The sequence below is a fragment of the Candoia aspera genome, chromosome 6 (genome assembly GCF_035149785.1).
Source record: "Candoia aspera isolate rCanAsp1 chromosome 6, rCanAsp1.hap2, whole genome shotgun sequence".
NCBI classification, from domain to species: Eukaryota; Metazoa; Chordata; class Lepidosauria; order Squamata; family Boidae; genus Candoia; species Candoia aspera.
In genome coordinates, this window is record NC_086158.1 from 73089955 (window position 1) to 73109784 (window position 19830).

Consider the following 19830-nt stretch of genomic DNA (forward strand, 5'->3'; position numbering starts at 1 on the left):
TTCCATCTAAATTTGTAGTTAAATGTAGCAGTTAAAATACTTAATTCTTTATATTATATAAATAATGGTGACACACAATGAATTCCTGAAAATATGAAAAATATTACCAAAACCATAGATACCATATTCATTTCTAAACAAATCAATGTAATTTTACCTAAACCACAAATAATAGATTTTTGTTACTTGATCTCTGTGCAAACATGTTTATGCAAGATCAGTTATCAGACATTTTATCCATGGCTATATAATACAATGCAGTTATTAGCCCAAAGTACCTTTTTTCCTGCAAAGCAAACTTCCACAAAGGGATCCACCAGGTTTTTCTTGTCTGCTTCTCCTCCAAATATTTCCTTCACTGTCTGTGCAAAGGCATCATCCACTGGACAGAAATTTTTAAAACAGAGAATGAAATAAGTTATTTTCTACTGCTCAAAACTTACAGCCATGGTTATAGATTTCTGAACATGCAAAATCATGTTATTGAGCACTAAACTCAGACATTTAAACTATTCGATAAACCAGTGCTTCTCCACCTTGGCAACTTGAAGATGTGTGGACTCCAACTCCCAGAATTCCCCAGCCAGCACGAACTATCTGAACTAGGCGGGTATCTAGGGTGCTGGATTCTGAGGGGAAAAAATCTGCTTTTGGGATTTGGGAGTGACAGCTCTGATGGCATAATCTGCTCAGGGTGCCAGTTGGTTTGATTTAAGGCCTCCACTGATGCTGCCACATTGCCTATCTTTGAATGAGCTGGCATTAGAAGGAATGCAAATTTAGAATCAGTGAGTAGATTGATCCAGTTTAATCATGGCTGATGGGGAAAGCCAGAAGTACAGGTAAAAGTGCTCTTCTTTCAATTTTAGGGAGAGAAAACTGTCATCATTAGAGAGGATTACATTTACTTTTGTATTATTTTGCTACCCAAAACATGTCAGCTCCCACTTATTGCTCCAAGTTTTCAATTCCTTCTTTACAATTGGGGGGCAAATGCAATGGTGGCCAAGCTACCAGGAAGAGTCCTCAACTACTTTTGTCAGGAACTCAAGAACAGAACAAAGCAAAACTTACCATGACAAAAAAAATGTTCCCACATGCACTACTCTAGGAAATTTCGCTACCCCCTGAAAAACAAATACTTTCCACCATTCTGACTCCTGAAAACCCTGCTGTTTGTTGTTGTTGTTTATTCGTTTAGTCGCTTCCGACTCTTCGTGACTTCATGGACCAGCCCACGCCAGAGCTTCCTGTCGGTCGTCAACACCCCCAGCTCCCCCAGGGACGAGTCCGTCACCTCTAGAATATCATCCATCCATCTTGCCCTTGGTCGGCCCCTCTTCCTTTTGCCTTCCACTCTCCCTAGCATCAGCATCTTCTCCAGGGTGTCCTGTCTTCTCATTATGTGGCCAAAGTATTTCAGTTTTGCCTTTAATATCATTCCCTCAAGTGAGCAGTCTGGCTTTATTTCCTGGAGGATGGACTGGTTGGATCTTCTTGCAGTCCAAGGCACTCTCAGAATTTTCCTCCAACACCACAGTTCAAAAGCATCGATCTTCCTTCGCTCAGCCTTCCTTATGGTCCAGCTCTCGCAGCCATATGTTACTACAGGGAAAACCATTGCTTTAACTATGCGGGCCTTTGTTGTCAGTGTGATGTCTCTGCTCTTAACTATTTTATCGAGATTTGTCATTGCTCTTCTTCCAAGGATTAAGCGTCTTCTGATTTCCTGACTGCAGTCAGCATCTGCAGCAATCTTTGCACCTAGGAATACAAAGTCTTTCACTGCTTCTACATTTTCTCCCTCTATTTGCCAGTTATCAATCAAGCTGGTTGCCATAATCTTGGTTTTTTTGAGGTTTAGCTGCAAACCAGCTTTTGCACTTTCTTCTTTCACCTTCATCATAAGGCTCCTCAGTTCCTCTTCACTTTCAGCCATCAAAGTGGTATCATCTGCATATCTGAGATTGTTAATGTTTCTTCCAGAGATTTTAACTCCAGCCTTGGATTCCTCAAGGCCAGCTTGTCGCATGATGTGTTCTGCATACAAGTTGAATAGGTAGGGTGAGAGTATACAGCCCTGCCGTACTCCTTTCCCAATCTTAAACCAGTCTGTTGTTCCGTGGTCTGTTCTTACTGTTGCTACTTGGTCGTTATACAGATTCTTCAGGAGGCATACAAGATGACTTGGTATCCCCATACCACTAAGAACTTTCCACAATTTGTTATGGTCCACACAGTCAAAGGCTTTAGAATAGTCAATAAAACAGAAATAGATGTTTTTCTGAAACTCCCTGGCTTTTTCCATTATCCAGCGGATATTGGCAATTTGGTCTCTAGTTCCTCTGCCTTTTCTAAACCCAGCTTGTACGTCTGGCAATTCTCGCTCCATGAACTGCTGAAGTCTACCTTGCAGGATCTTGAGCATTACCTTACTGGCATGTGAAATGAGTGCCACTGTTCGATAGTTTGAACATTCTTTAGTGTTTCCCTTTTTTGGTATGGGGATGTAAGTTGATTTTTTCCAGTCTGATGGCCATTCTTGTGTTTTCCAAATTTGCTGGCATATAGCATGCATTACCTTGACAGCATCATCTTGCAAGATTTTGAACAGTTCAGCTGGGATGCCGTCGTCTCCTGTTGCCTTGTTATTAGCAATGCTTCTTAAGGCCCACTCAACCTCACTCTTCAGGATGTCTGGCTCTAGCTCACCGACCACACTGTCAAAGCTATCCCCGATATTGTTATCCTTCCTATACAGGTTTTCTGTATATTCTTGCCACCTTTTCTTGATCTCTTCTTCTTCTGTTAGGTCCTTGCCATCTTTGTTTTTGATCATACCCATTTTTGCCTGGAATTTACCTCCAATGTTTCTAATTTTCTGGAAGAGGTCTCTTGTCCTTCCTATTCTATTGTCTTCTTCCACTTCCGCGCATTGCTTGTTTAAAAATAATTCCTTATCTCTTCTGGCTAACCTCTGGAATTTTGCATTTAATTGGGCATATCTCCCCCTATCACTGTTGCCTTTTGCTTTCCTTCTTTCTTGGGCTACTTCTAGTGTCTCAGCAGACAGCCATTTTGCCTTCTTGGTTTTCTCTTTCTTTGGGATGTATTTTGTTGCCGCCTCCTGAACAATGCTGCCAACTTCTGTCCAGAGTTCTTCCGGGACCCTATCTACTAAGTCCAGTCCCTTAAATCTATTCTTCACCTCCACTGCATATTCCTTAGGAATATTAGTGAGCTCATATCTAGCTGATCTGTGGGTCTTCCCTAATGTCTTGAGTCTGATCCTAAATTGTGCAAGAAGAAGTTCGTGATCTGAACTACAGTCAGCTCCAGGCCTTGTTTTTACCGACTGTACAGATGTCCGCCACCTTTGGCTGCAAAGGATGTAATCAATCTGATTTCGGTGTTGTCCATCTGGTGAAGTCCATGTATAAAGCCGTCTCTTAGGTTGTTGGAAGAGAGTGTTTGTTATGCAGAGTGAATTGTCTTGGCAAAATTCTATCAGCCTGTGTCCTGCTTCGTTTTGTTCTCCCAGGCCATACTTACCTGTAATTCGAGGTGTCATTTGACTGCCCACCTTAGCATTCCAGTCTCCTGTGATGAAAATAACATCTCTTTTAGGCGTGTTGTCCAGTAGGTGCTGCAGATCCTCATAGAACTGCTCTACTTCAGCTTCTTCAGCATTTGTGGTTGGGGCGTATATTTGGATCACTGTGATGTTAGATGGCTTGCCCTGAATTCGAATTGAGATCATTCTATCACTTTTTGGGTTGTATCCAAGCACTGCTTTAGCCACTTTACTATTAATTATGAAGGCTACTCCATTTCTTCTGTGGTCCTCATGTCCGCAGTAGTAGATCTGGTGGTCATTTGATGTGAAGTGGCCCATTCCAGTCCATTTCAGTTCACTGACGCCCAGAATGTCTATCTTTAATCTTGACATCTCACCAATAACCACATCCAATTTGCCCTGGCTCATAGATCTTACATTCCAGGTTCCGATGGTGTGTTGATCCTTAGAACATCGGATTCGCCGTTCACCACCAGCACCGTCGGCCGCTAGCCGTCCTTTCGGCTTTGAGCTAGCTGCGTCATCACATCTGGGGCTAGTTGAGCTCATCCTCTGTTCCTCCCCAGTAGCATTTTGACCATCTTCCGACCTGGGGGTCTCATCTTCCGATGGTATACCGACATATCTCTGGTTGTACTGATCCATTTAGTTTTCACGGCAAGAATACTGAGGTGGGTTGCCATTACCTTCCCCAGGGATCGCATTTAGTCTGACCTCTCTGTCATGACCTTCCCGTCTTGGGTGGCCCTTCACGGTTTAGCTCATGGCATCATTGAGGTGCTCAAGCTCCAGCACCACGACAAGGTAACAATCCTTTGCTGAAGGAAAACCCTGCTACCACTGATTAAGACAGGGTTTCTCAACCAGGGTTCCAGAATAAGTGCTGTATTCTAGACATAGGTTTATTTGAGTCTCTCTGATTTGGGGGCCTTTTAAATCAAATATTACTATTAGTAGTAGTAGCAGTTTAAGAAATCTACAAATCTTTCTCTCCTATTTTCCAACAGAATAAATGCACTCATTTTTCCATGTTAATAATAGATAAATATGATACATACTCTGAGGAATATCTTCAGCTCTGTAGATTTTAAGAACAAAGGTGACCCATCGGAGGACTATTCCAGCTGGAAGCAATAGGTTGGTTTCCACATCATCATTTTCATTCTCCCGTTCTCTGTTTTCTACCTGTTGGGGACACATCTGAGTTTTATTCTATCCTTAAGAATAACAAAAAAAAGCAACCCTTCTTCCCGACAAGCAAATACCCCAAAGATTGCAAAGTGATGATTTTTCGTAATTAGAGGAAGTATGTCTATCTCTTCCATTTTCCTTTCTCCCTCCCAAGTGTTCCCTTAAAAATAATACAGACGTGCCATTGTCAATAAGGCATGAATGCTGCACAATCATCTGAAATAATTTAGGAGAATGCAGAGAAAGGGCATGAGGTATTTCCCAACTCCCTTAATTTAATTTCACATATGCAACTGGTTTAGGTTTTGGCCATCACAGCAGTATTTGTGGTTGATTTTACAAATGTGGCAAACAGCTTTAGTTAAGAATCAGTAGCGTTTAGTGAACACTGGCAAATATATTAGTATCATAGGAGTAGCTACAATTGCATTGAGCAATTGGCTATCCTTTCAGTATTCTGGTGCCCACCTGGCATTTATACTTTGTAGTGACCTGGCATTTGATCATGAATTCTGGATAAGAATAGGTAGTTCAGGCTTTAAACTGAACATTTTTAAAGTCAGGCTAACAGGTGACTCCTCTTCTACATTTATTTATTTAATGGTGTTTGTTAAACAAACATATATAGCTTATTTCTACATTAACAAGATGTTTGAAATGACACAGATATCCTACAAACAATCCACAGGCCCTTTTAGTTTCTCCATCCTGTTTAAACATTAAACTTTGGCAGGAATCTTCCACGGAGAAGACTGTTTCAGGATCTTTCATTGGCTGACTTCAATAAGAGGAATGATATCATTCATAAATACTATTCATGAATAATACGAATTTGCCAGGTCCTAATTTGTACACACTGTAGTTTATGCTGCTCAACTTTAGCTAAAACATGATTAGCCTTTAGTTTATAAATATACAAAATGCATTATTATCACAAATAAATAAAATAACCAGCCTACAATGGATTCTTTATTCATTTTAATCTTGGATAATTTTAGAGATGAATAAAACACAGGGATAAGCAACATGCACTTAGGTACCAATATGCACAGAAATATTTCCATTGGTGCCCACCAGACTCCTCACTCCCTTTTTAATAAAATGACTTTTAATCAAAAGATTTATTTCTAAGAATATGCCTGGATGCCACAAATATTGTTTTTTAAATGTATCTAAACTGCAGAGCTATTCTAAGAAAATGGAAGAGTAGGTAGCTGCAGTCCAGTGGTTTGTCTGGAAATGTATCTGACATGCCAAGAAAAAAGATATAAGTTGGCTGCAATAATAGAGCTTCCTGGGGGCTGGAGACAATGTTAGGAAAAATCTCAATGATTTGTCTTCTTCTAACAGTGATTTATAACTAGGCACATTCAATCACAAAATGTCAACCTTTTTGAGAGAGCACTTGTGAAAATTGTTTTCCAGACAAGAGAATGTTCTGGAGTGGGAAATCTTTGACATTCCAACAAAACATTCACATGTTCTTTTGCAACTGAATGAAACAGCAGGAATAAAGCAACATTATGAATAAGGAGAAGCTGTATCCAAGAGAAGAGAAAGAGAAAAAAGTTAAGGGGAGAAGTACCTTCAAAAGGCAACGATGTTGAAGGCCATGGAAGAGAGGTGGTGTGGCGACAGAGTGGAAAGTAGCGGAATAAGCAGAACTGGGGAAAAGAAACAAAGGGTCAGCCCGTTCATCCTTTCTAGTATTTTCTACCACTAACGTAAAGCCTAGCATGGATATTAAGATGAACTACCCAATGTAAGGTGTATTGGAAGAAGAAAATATACCCATCTACTAAACTTACAGGTGGCTCATCTCCTGTTCCAAGGACAAACATGCTGACTTTCAAGTATCCTTTCGGACTTGAACTGGTGTCTTCAGGGTCATTCAAAAGCAGCCATTTTCTCATGACTGCCTGGCCTGAAAAGGAAAAGGTACAATGAACATTGAAGCCATCACAAATCATGTTTATGGGATATATATATATTTAAGAGTGGAGTCTCCTTTAACTTGTGATGGGGGTGAAAATGAATTTCTGCTGCTAATATGGGGAAAGGAGGACCTGGAGAAACAAAAACCTGCAGCTGGGTGTGACATCAATGGACATGTGGATTGTTTATATAGCTGGGTGTATAAGAGCTCTAGGCATGCATTTAAAAACAAAGCAGCGCTCTCTCTTGGGTGAGTGCTGGTTCTGTGTTGCATAGGTCAGATTAAACCAGGAAGGACAGTGAGTTCTACTGTCTACATTTGGTCACCAATTAATATACAGTATGAGTGATTTTCCTACAAGGGGTTTTGTGTAGCCATACTGTTTGCTTTTATTATTTTGGGGAGGAACTCCATGTTGACTACTCTTAACCCATTTTGACTACATTGTAGGCTACTTCCAGAGGCTGATGGCCACGACTTCTCACAGCTAGCACTTATCAACTGCTCCCTCCTGCTTCACTCTGCATCCCCCCTCCATACTTGCTAGCATGACAGACAGCAACCACCAGTCTGGAGAAAGGATGCCAGGTAAACTGGGAAGGAGCTATCCCAATGTTCCTCCTCCAAGCCATCAACCTGGCAGGCTATTTCTGGAGATAGGTTTTACAGTCTTTTAGAAGAGTGCTAGTCCCATGTTCAGAAATAGGCTGAATGACAGGACACAGGAGTGGAGAACAGGCATGGGATAAAGTAGGAAGATGTATCTCTGATGCTTCTCCTCAACACATTAGGAGAACTGTCTTCTGCTTCATTCCACACACTCCTCCATGCCTGCAACCAGTCAGCTGGGCTATTTTACAACTTGGATTTGGTGCTTTCAGTAGAGTGGTACAGATATATTTAGAAACAGCTTGAGAGGTCATAGGTATAGAGTAACTGGCAATTATGATCTGTCACTCAAGCAGCTTAAAAGCCAGTTAAACCCTTTGCCTCAGGCACCTACTCAAAATTGAGCAACTTATTCTACTATACGTTAAGGAGAAAGACAGTTGATTTTCCCACCAGCGGTTTCATTAACATGCTGCACGTGGACACACTTTTTATGAGTGAGCATAAAATCTTTTTCTTTCAAAAAGACTTACTTTCAATCAGTAACTATAGATTGCAATTTTAGTGCCCTCCTGATAATTATAACATCAAAATATATCCCTTTTTTCTAGGGTTGAAAACACAAGCTGGATCAAGACATTCAAGTTAAAGCATCTACTTCTAGGTCTGATTAGGTCCCAATCAACCTAGGATATTGTGCCTGAAGAATACTTACCAGGTTCATCATAGACATAACCAATATCAATCTGTAATAGAAATACATAATATTATCTGCTTGGAGTTAATGATATGGTAATCAAACAAATATAATACACTATATATGTAGCTTTTTGTATTTCTAGGTGCAAAGATTACTGCAGATGCTGACTGCAGTCAGGAAATCAGAAGACGCTTAATCCTTGGGAGAAGAGCAATGACAAATCTCAATAAAATAGTTAAGAGCAGAGAAATCACACTGACAACAAAGGTCCGCATAGTCAAAGCAATGGTGTTCCTCGTAGTAACATATGGCTGCGAGAGCTGGACCATAAGGAAGGCTGAGCGAAGGAAGATCGATGCTTTGAACTGTGGTGTTGGAGGAAAATTCTGAGTGCGCCTTGGACTGCCAGAAGATCAAACCAGTCCATCCTCCAGGAAATAAAGCCGGACTGCTCACTTGAGGGAATGATATTAAAGGCAAAACTGAAATACTTTGGCCACATAATGAGAAGACAGGACACCCTGGAGAAGATGCTGATACTAGGGAGAGTGGAGGGCAAAAGGAAGAGGGGCCAACCAAGGGCAAGGTGGATGGATGATATTCTAGAGGTGACGGACCCGTCCCTGGGGGAGCTGGGGGTGTTGACGACTGACAGGAAGCTCTGGCGTGGGCTGGTCCATGAAGTCACAAAGAGTCGGAAGCGACTAAACGAATAAACAACAACATATGTAGCTTTAAAGCTCATTTCTTTTCAGTCACAGATTTGAATGCCTCTTTTGTCACATGCGATACAGGATCTAAATTCAAGTATGTGTAACTGAAAAAATGTATTTACATTAAAGGTAAGCCATACTCAAACTAGTGCTTTGTGGTAGCTACATAAACATAATCAGATGCCCAAACCAGTTACAGATATTAACCTTCTCATAGCAATGTGCTTAATACTGAACCCAAATTTTTCTTCTTGTTCTTAAATCCAGTGGCATATTCTCACATTAATTCAGGCAGAGATAATACTTTACTGGCATTGGTACTGTTGTCAGAACTGGGTAAATTAAATAATTTCTAGGCCTGAGGACAGAAAATCAGATGAAATTTGCAGTCTTTTTCCATTTCTTTCATTCTAGACTGGTGAGAGGACATCCATTCACACATTTACCTTTCCCAAATTAAAAAAAAGAAGCAAATACTCTCTGAAACAAACGTCTTTTATAGGGCATGTGTTTTGCTTTTTAGTCTTTTTAATTTCAACTTGAGCAAGAGGGGAGACAAAACTCCAAAGTGAATTTATGGTGGAACATCAGAAATGCTTACCTTAAATTCCCCCATTAGACTATCAGGACGCAAAGAATAAGAGTCATAAACCTTTAAGGAAAAGAAATAGAAGAACATATAACTTTAATTTAACAAAATAGTTAAGTAGTAATAAAGACAATAGTTCATTTTCCTTACCCGAATGCTTATGGTTTCATCAAAGAGCTCTGAAGGTGTCATATTGTGTATGTTGTAGAAAAATATCTGTTAGGAAGGGGAAACAGTTTTATATTAAATCTACAGGAAAAACTGGGCTGTAGCATAGAGAAGAACATAGAGATGGTCACCCCATTAAAACAAATGAGATTTCAGTATGTGGCTAAGCTCTTGAATCCCACTGACTGTATTTATCTCCTATTTATCTTGCCCATCCTTGTAGAAATTCATGGAAGCATAGACAACACATCTGGAGGGAACTGAGCCGGAGATAGTTGGTTTAAGACATCACACAGGCAAGCTGAGGAATACTCTTCTGTAGAAGTCCTAATAATTATTCAATTAAACAATATTTTCCAAATATCCTGCTGCATATGAATATTCATAGACAGACACACCATGTGGGTGGGGGATAATGCAGAGTGGGTGGGCCGTATCCCACATGTATGTAGAGTGTTTCTTTTTTCTGGTTGGGGATGGTTGTTTAGAGAGGATACCTCAGTTATTTTTGAGTCTACACTATAGTTTTTAGTGTTTGTTATCTTAAATTGGCCAGAAACTTTGCAGCTAATGTTTGGCAATCCCAGCAGCAATAGCTCTGTAAAGATGTTGGATGGCTACAGCAGCCCGGGAGTCTGATAGTCTACCCAATGCACACACTGTAATGGGCTGTGAAACTAACCCTGAGGAAGAGGCGAAAGAGCCACAGCCAAGGCAATGGTCAGATAAGAGAAATCTGAGTCCAAAGCAGGAGTGTAATTTGAGAAAGTGTCTCAGACATGACCCTCTCTAATTCTCTTTAGATTAAAGGCAGGGAGGGGAGAGGCTCATTCAGAGTTGTAAGATTCTGTTACAGTAACCCTATAATAAAAGCAGTTTTAATATTCTTGACTTTGGTGTTCAAGTCTCGTCTATCTTTAAGGGCTGACACAAACATACTGGTTCATGAGGATTTTGTACATAAATGACAACATTGAACCAGCATCAATTCTTTCACCTTTCTTCATATGACTTCACATCAACTGTCATTGTAGGTTGCAATCTTCAATTTAGGGGGTAGATTCTGATGAACTCATGTACCTGAGTTCATTGGTGGACATGCAGTATATTCCACCATTAGCTGCCTTTCTCTGTCTCTCTCTTTTATCCGTTCAATTGTGTCCAATTCTCGGAGGCTGCCTGGACAAGTCCCTGCAGTTTTCTTGGCAAGGTTTTTAGAACTGGTTTGCCATTGCCTTCTTCCTAGGGATGAAAGAGAGGGACTGGCCCAAGGTCACCCAGCTGGCTTTGTGCCTAAGTCAGGACTAGAACTCATGGTCTCCCGGTTTCTAGCCTGGTACCTTAGCCACTACATCAAACTGGCTCTTGCCTTTCTCTTAGTAATTTATTACTTAGACTTAATCATATTTAAGTTACAGTAGATAACTGCACCTAATTAACCTTGTCTGATGAAAAAAGCTTAGTAGGATAAGAACTGGTTTGCACTTGGACAGGAGACCATCAGGAACTCCCAGGACTGCAGGACAGACTAGGATGTCAAAAAAATTTTTTTCTAAAGGGGTGAATGGCAACCATTTCTCTACTACTGCTAAGAAGAAGAACCTATGTGGACTTGAAGGAGACTTTACTAATCATACTTAACTAGAAAACATCACACCAATTTCACAAGATTTACTTCCAAGTAAGCTTTCCAAAGGTTATTTGCAGGTAAATACCATTTTCATAAAATACAGTAGCTAAACTTATAAAGTACACAGTAGTTCTGTTGTAATATTCCAACTGAAAAAAAAGCATTTGCAATAAGGATGTATTTTTCTTAGTTAAAAAGGAAAAAATGCATTTCAGGAATGAGACTGGTAAAATGAATATTATACTTACCTCATCAAAATAAGGATTATTTCCTCTTTTAATTCTTGTTCTGTGAGTCTGCCCACAAACATGTACTTTTACAACTGGCTTTATGTTATTCCCGGACAACTGACGGCCTTCAATGACCCTAACACGAATCTAGTAACGAGTGAAAAATGACATATATTATAGATGGGTGATATTGTCTATTAGTTGGCTGTCATCAATTGAATGTGCTTTGAGTGCTTTCCTGTTAAAATAAATTAGACTGGGATTGTCAGTTATTCAATTATAATGAGCAAAATTCTATGTTTCATTATTTGCAGGTGAATGTGAAGAGCTCTTCCAAGGAAAATATGTTCATGATGAACCTGATCTTGGCATCACAAAAGGGTTAAGAATCCCTGAATTAAGAGACTAGTGCTTCAGTATTTCTCATGATTAGCACTGTAGTTTATCAGTGGATATTATTAAGTTTATTTATTATTAAGTTACTTGGAATGCAGCAAGTATCCCAGTCTTTATTCTTAAGTTCTCAGATTTATTTATACACTCCTTTGTTGTTATGAACTGGAGCCAAACCCATTACACCAGGGAAAAGAACTTTCCAAGATTTAAATAAGAGCTTCTGAAAGAGATTTCTAAACAGAAGATAAATGTGTTGCCAAATTTGTACTAACTACAATGCAAGCCTATGCCTTTTACTCAGGCATAGTAAGCTTCAAGTAAGAATACAAGCTTCATTGTATTCAGTGGTGCTTACTCCCAGGTAAGTAATTAGGATCAGGACTACAGTATTACAGAGAAGTCACAAAATTCATTATTTAAGTATTTTACAACCTGAAAGTCTTGAGGTTTATTAGAAAGCATCCTCCGATTTTTCTTTCCTTTGGTAATATGCCGAGCCAGCTGAACTTCACGTGTACCGCTTGGACCACCTTGGGGGAGAACTCCAGTCCCACCATCAGGAATATTCTCATCATCACCATCATCTTCACCATCTACCAACAATTTCAAATTTTACTATCCTTGAAATCACAGCAAGAAAAACTCAGAGCATGAAAGATCCCAACACTACTATGGATCCCTGAAAGTGCTATCTCCAGGGTGGAATATGTGAGAAGGACAAATTTTGGGTGGTCAAGGACTGCACTTCAGACTTGTGGGAGAAGATGGGATGGTGAATGGGACAATGACAGTGCTGTCAAGTGGAAGTCGGCATTAACATTCCATTTAGCCATTACAGATAACCAAAGCAATTGGACATTGCATAATGTCAAAGGCCATTGCAAGCAAACTCCAAACACAAAGAATAAACAATGCATTATAAAACAATATTGAGTGTTCCACAAAAGTTACATCACAAGATTAAATAGGGCTACAAAATCTGGATTGCAAAAATCTTTTCAACCATCAAATGTCAAGTGAGAGAGAACATTTCTCTCTCTGTGCTGCCATCTAGTGATAATTTGAATTTTTGCAAACTAGATATGCTAGCTGTTGCCCCTCCAGTTACGTAAGATTGGTGGGTGAAAGGAACAGTTCTGCTTTGTGGGGTAGTTCAGTTGTCAAGTCTGCTGCTTTAAGACCTGGGTGGGGAAAGAAAGCCAGCCACTTTTATCCCATGTCTCTGTAAATCAGGTTTAGGCCTGAAGCTCCCTGTTCCAGCTGTAATTGACCAAAATAGTTGCTACTATGATTTAAAGCCTCTCTCAAAACATCAGCTTTTTTATGTTACGAAAAACAATTTGTTAGTTTACAGACAGCTTGCGGAATAGCCAACATATGTTATCTTAATTCCAAGGTGAGAAAGGAAGACTTTATATGTAAAAAAATATATAGTTTAAGGACAGGGTGCAGCCTTCCCCCAAGGTACAAAAAAAAACTTGTTTTTCCAGTTGGTGTCACCTTTAAACTTCAAGTTGTATTGTGAAAAACAATTGAAGCCGGCTCTTTAGTTTTTCACTAAACACAGACCAGGTTAAATAAAGGAAGCATTTGATTCTTTTAACCAAAATCACAACAATAGCAATACAAAATCTCAGTGATGGGCTAGGAAGAAGAGATTTATTACTGAATGACACATATTCCTACTGTACAACAGGCAGATTTGGAGCTTGGAGTAGCATTTTTTTATGAGGAGTTTTATTTTTGACTGTTTGTTTGGAACTATAAAGCTGTTAGCGTAACAGCTTGTTTCCTGTTATCTTTATAAGCAAGTTTTCTTTTTTTCATAATTTGATTTTTGACCAACGGGGAATCTGAAAATAAAAAAAAAATTGAGAGAAGCTGATTTTAAAATACAGAATGTGGCTCCTACTTATCAATTTCAGTGTTGCAATACATCCATTGAATAATTTTATCTGAAGTCTTTTATTTAGATAACACAGTTCTTATTAAGGCATTATAGTAGATGCCTGTTATAATTTCATTGTGGTAGGGTGTGGCAATTGCATATTGCTAATGTTGATGTGCAATATATGATTTCAGTTTCAATTCCAATTTGAAGGCTGAAAGCATTGTGTTATATGTCTTGAGAAAAGCAGGAATTCAGAGGTAGATTATATTTCTTTATAGAACCCAGGATACTCTCATTAACACTGCCATTCTACATATATTTGTCTGGAATAAGTCTGATTGTACTCAATGGGGCTCACTTCTGAAGATGCATGTATACATCTCTTGGAGTGCTGCAGTGTTTTTGCTGCGTAGGTTAAAGTTGGACCTCAGTAGTCCTTGGATGAGAGACCACTAAGAAACCCCAGGACTAGATGGGAAGAAGAACATCCTGAAAAAAGGCATTACTATGTATTACTAAGAAAATTTCAGCCCAGGAGGAGGCACCAGCAACTGCCCTACACAGCTGCCAAGAAAGCTACCCTAGACATGCCCATATAATCCCCAGGAGTCAATACTGATTAAAGGGACTCCTTACTTTCATTTACACCCTTGTTGCACAGCCAGACTGGAAAACCGTAACATGATGTCTGTGGGGCTCCTTCTGAACTTCAAAACGTTTTGTAAGTTGCATCAGGTTCAAAACACAGCTGCCATGTTGCTTATCTCAGCCAACTAACTGTCAGGGATAGCTTAATCATCTCTCTTTGCTTATTTCCAGCTCAATTTAAAGTGCTCTATGGGTCCCTCAAAAGCCACAAATGGCCTGCAATTAAAACATCACTTCCCCTCCTATCAAATTCCTGAAGCACTGAGATCAGCATCAGAAACCTCAGCCCAGTGAGTGCTGGCAACGATTTAGAAAGGATGTTTGCACAGAGGTTGTAGAAAGCCCACTTTTTTCCTTTTATTCTTCCAACTTACATTTTGACATGTTGTGGAATGAGTGTGGTTTATTTAAGAGCTCATCCCCACCTCCCTCTAACTGCAGCACAAGCATGCTCCACGGTTTGGTTTTAAAGGTCTTCATGACGTTGCCTTCATCTCAAACCCAGCCCACGGCAGAGGCAGCTTGAAGTTCCAGTTTAAATGCAGCCTTTTCTCTCCTCTCCTGCCCAATTGGCATGGGCACTGGTCTAGAATGCTTCATCTGTAACACAGTTGCTACTGCAGTTAAGGGCTGACATCCACCCGGCTCCTATTGACCCTTAGGGGGCACTGCCCTCCTTGCCCATTTTGGCTTGGGCTTCAGAAGACCCTGAACAGTTGGCTTCTGGAGACAGCTGCCTGCATAATGCCTGACTGGCGCTTTTCTGGGACTGCGCTGATCTTAGGCAGGCTTATTTTTGTGCTTTTTGGAAAAGTTCAAGACCTGTTTGTTAAAGCATGAATTTAGTGCTCTGTTGAGACAGTGCTGGTCCTGCGTTGCACAAATGGTCCATTTAAACCAGAATCTGCCACCTGTGTATTTCTGGCTGTGCCATCCATGAGTGCATTCCAGGTTTCCTGCTGCTTTTGCCAACCAAGTGTTTTGCACCTTTTAAATTGGTTTTATTACTTTGGAACTGATAGAAGATCTTACATATATCGAGCTTGCATACAACTATATTTTATATTTAGCATTAATATATTAGAAACATTTGCACTTTTATTATGGCTCTGCAACCATGTTTTCTTTCTTTGAAGAGCTGTGTTGGCTTTCTTACTCTTCCTTTCCAACAGGCCTTGATAGATAGACATGCCCAAAGAAACAAGATAAGGTGTACATTCCAAGGATAGCTTCTCCAGAGGAAAGGTATTGTTTAATCACGGTCAAGAGGCCCTAGCAAGGATGGAAGGAAATTCCTTATATGGAATGATGTTGAGAGAGAGCGAAGGAAGGACCTTCCTAATATGGATTGATGCTAAGGTGGAGTATGGGTAACTGAGCAAGGGGTGGAGTTGAATGGAATGTATATAATGTAAAGGAGGAGTTGAATGGAAAGGAGGAGTTGAATGGAATGTATATAATGTGCTGTAAGGAGGGGGTCCTGCGCCATTGCCCATTGCTATTGCGCGAAGAATAAAGAACTTAATTTCATGCAACTGCCTGTTTCTTTGATCCTGGCTCACAAGCAAACCTGGAAAGGAAATAAAAGAATTCTAACAGAACAGTGCAGCACCATTTGCCTACTCTATGGATTATTTCCACATGCTACTAGCCACGGCCACATACTTAGCAGCACTGCCATTCCCTTGCAGCACCGGTCATGGAAAGAGTTGGCTTCTTACTGACTGCTTCCTCCTGCTCCACCCCATGCCCCTTCTCCACATCCGCTAATTGGCTAACAGGTCATAAGCACTAAGGAGGGCTGCAAAGTGAAATAGATGCAGTGCTAGTGGCCCTTGCAACTTGTCTTCTGTGCCTGTGCCTGTGATCTTTCACCTAGGCTACTTCTGAACAAACATCCCATGCTTTTAGGAAAACTCCCTCCTGATTCTACCAGCAAGCCTACTCTGCACCTATAACTTCTCTACCAAAGTTACAGCTTGCTTTCAAAAGGACATTAGAGTTGTGTTCAGAAATAGCCCATCTGACAGGTCACAGTGCAGAGCACCTTGCTGTCTGTGAGCTGTCACGCTGGCAATGTGAAAAGTGGATAAAGTCTTTATAAAGGTGCCAGCCCTGCACCATACAGACTAAGGAGAGTGACTGATGAATTGTGTGTCTGTTTGGCGGTGACACTGGATGGGAGGCAAATGTGGAATCCAGTGATAGTTGTCCTTTGCTTAAAGCTGTATGGAGAGCATCACTTGCCAGCCTTGTTACTATAGCAAAATTGGGCTTGTGCAATTTATGCTAACCCAAAGACTGAATGTAGCATGTTAACACAGCTGTCTGGCTGTGCCCTTAATTCAGGATTACCTGATCTTGAGAGAGCCAGTTTGGTGTAGTGGTTAAGGCATCAGGCTAGAAACACTTGTCTGGTATCTCCTGGCCCAAGGCCAAAATTGCCCTGCAGGGCAGATCACAGCAACTGGATGGAGGGGGAGTGCCCACAGCAGTCTATAGTGGCAATAAGAGCAAGGTAGACCCACGTGACACCATGTCAGGCACCACATTGTCAGTGAAGGATGCTAGATCACACCCATCCCAAACACTGTTAACAGGAGAAAAGAGAAAGCCCTGGAACAGTCCTAGATCACTTTGATGAAGTGATCACTTTGATGAAGTCCTCATGCAACTGCCTCAGGACATGATGTCACTAAAAATAATGGTTACTAGAGCATGTTTAGAGCCAGTCTGGCATAGTGGTTAAGGCACCAGGCTAGAAACCAGGAGACCGTGAGTTCTAGATCTGCCTTGGGCACAAAGCCAGCTGGGTGACCTTGGGCCAGTCCCTCTCTCTCAGCCTTAAGAAGCAGGCAATGGCAAACCACTTCTGAAAAACCTTGCCAAGAAAACTGCAGGGACTAGTCCAGGCAGTCGCCAGGAGTCAGAAACTGACTCGAATGCACACACAGACACCTGATCTTGAATGCACTTATTCATCTGAGAAATCATGCCTAGAAGCAGACCTGCAGAAAGGTAAACTGTGGACTTGACTCAGGGTTAAGTTCATCTATATTCCCTTCAAGCTATACAGTAAAAGGATTGCTGACAGCCATCCAGCCAACTGTCAGCAATCAGAAGAGTGATACTGTCATGCTGGAGGAGGTTAGGCATTCAAAAAATGGATCTGCCTGAGGAAATGGGTGTTTGGAAATCACAGACTAGAGGAGAGAAGTTCTCTGTACAAGCAATTGTAGGCCTTCAGGAAGCCTAGTGTTAGTACTCATGTTTTTGGTTTCTTGTCTGGATTACCTTGAAGCAGTGTTTCTCAACCTTGGCAACTTTAAGATATGTGGATTTCAACTCCCAGAATTCCCCAGCCAACATGGCTGGTTGGGGAATTCTGGGAGTTGAAGTCCACACATCTTAAAGTTGCCAAGGTTGAGAAATACTGCCTTGAAGTGCTGGCATCAATCTTGCAAGTCTCCTACTGTCTAAGAGAGGCAGAAGATCCCCCTTGGTTTCTTGTCTGGACTACCTTGAAGGGCTGGCACCTATAGACCAAGTACCAGCTTGGTTTTTCCTGCCTTCCCTCCATCTACTTTGATTGCTATTACTATGGCCATGAGGTAGCAGCCAGTTCTCAGGGCTAGGAATGAGTTTCCCTAGAAACTCAGATGCTAGACTCAGTTTTTTAAACTTTCTTAAAGCAGCATGAGACATAAATAGATTTCTGCATGTTTTATGCTTGCCTTTTAATTACAACTTACTTAAGGTAGTGGGCCTTTGTGCTGGATCCATAGGTAATAGGAACTTGCGGTATCCTGCATCTCAAAGAAGTCCTCCTTATAAGGGATGTTGGCTTGAGACATTTAGCAAATAGCCTAACTCAGAGAGGCAAGCCTCTGGACACGGCCACTTGAAAGTGACCAAAGACACTAGGTTAGAGACCAACTGCAACATCCAGATTTGGAAAATGTAGGTATCACAGTCCCAAGACATCTGGAGGGCCCCAGATTGGGGAGTGCCATTATAGACTTGTGCTAGATTGGGGACAGTATTCCTCCAGTCTGCCCTGAATGTGATTGTGTCAAAGGCACATGATTCAGCAGACTGGGTGACTAACAGAAAGATTCAGACCTTTTCAACTTATCAAAACTGAGGCTTTTTTAGTTCCCCATGAGCTGTGTCATATTGGTGTTTACTTTTCCTTGGGCACTTGCAGTTGCAAATAATGGGCCTCACGCTTTTGTTACATTATCAGTAGGTCAGGCTTCAGCCAAATTTGCACTAGATTTCAGAAGGATGCTATAACGTGAAATAATGTTCTTAACATACAGGAAGACAGACTTTAGCTGAATGTCAGGAAAAGCTTCCTAACAGTATGAGCCATTCCTCAATGGAGGAAATTACAGAGAAAAATGATGAGCATCCTTTTGCTGGATGTTTTCAAGCAGAGGCTGAAGAGATATTTTTTTTAGATTCTTGGACAAACCACATGGTTGAACTTGAGGTCCTAAAGCAGTGTTTCTCCACCTCAGCAACTTTAAGCTGTGTGGACTTCAACTCCCAGAATTCCCAAGGCTGGCTGGGGAATTCTGGGAGTTGAAATCCTCACAGCTTAAAGTTGCTGAGGTGGAGAAACACTGCCATAAAGACTCCTTTCCAACCTTGTCTCTGTGGTATGCATTTATTCTGCCTACCTTGGCCATGTGTATCTGACAATTTACAATACAGCACATACTAGTAAAAATAACATTCATGGTTACACACAGATAGCTCTCTCATAGCCATCATTCCTCTCTCCCTCTCCTATTCCATAGTGTCTGTGAGGGTACTTGTTTCCCATTATGTTTACACCTGAGGAGATGCTGGTTGGTTTAAATTAATGTTTGAACAAGCCAACATCAAACCATTTCTTCATTAATTATAATGAAAAATAAACAATACCCCTTTCCCTGAGTTCAGCTGCAGTAGATATCTCAAGTTATTTTAAAATCAGAAGATGTTTCTGATCTTCTCGTAGCTGTGCCAAAGGGGAGGGAGAGAGAGAGATTAAAGCTCTTCCATATGATACTAAAATGCAGGCAGGCTGGTTAATATCTTTGGAGAACTTATTACTTACCTTTGCTTAAGGGAGGATGAATGGGGGTGGAGGCTGAAAAGAATAGCATACCTTCAGTGCTCTGTGTGTTAGTTCCCCCTGGGTCATTTGGGTTGGGAGGCCCAGCTGGTGGCTCATAGCCTACCACCAAATCAATTGTTGCCTAAATTAAAAGAAAAAATAACTTACAAATACTGCACTGGATGAATACAAGAGGGTAGTATGGGCACGCATGCCATCTGTGTAGTTTATATATTCTCTAAATTTCAAAAGCCATTTCCATCTACAGTATGAGCAAATTTGGGCTCACCAAGCTAATTCTACAATCCTTTGGATCCTTAACATTACTATTAAGGATTTAGTATTTAAAGGCTGTTATAAATACATAGCACTTCAGTCAAATGTGGGCTACATTTCAGAAGGATGCTATAATGGCTTAAACAATATACTAAACAACTAAAAACAA

General features: G+C 40.7%; 1 protein-coding gene across 1 annotated transcript in view; it reads right to left on the bottom strand.

Annotated features, from left to right (window-relative positions):
• MYOF (myoferlin) overlaps positions 1-19830 on the bottom strand; it is a 107323-nt gene that overhangs the window by 60025 nt on the left and 27468 nt on the right. The window contains exons 5-13 of the mRNA XM_063307394.1: positions 19437-19527; positions 12172-12332; positions 11362-11490; positions 9466-9531; positions 9328-9378; positions 8029-8059; positions 6577-6692; positions 4636-4762; positions 279-382 (exon numbers count right to left, since the gene is read on the bottom strand). Coding sequence (XP_063163464.1) covers positions 279-382; positions 4636-4762; positions 6577-6692; positions 8029-8059; positions 9328-9378; positions 9466-9531; positions 11362-11490; positions 12172-12332; positions 19437-19527 — 876 coding nt within the window. The remainder of the gene's footprint in view (positions 1-278; positions 383-4635; positions 4763-6576; positions 6693-8028; positions 8060-9327; positions 9379-9465; positions 9532-11361; positions 11491-12171; positions 12333-19436; positions 19528-19830) is intronic.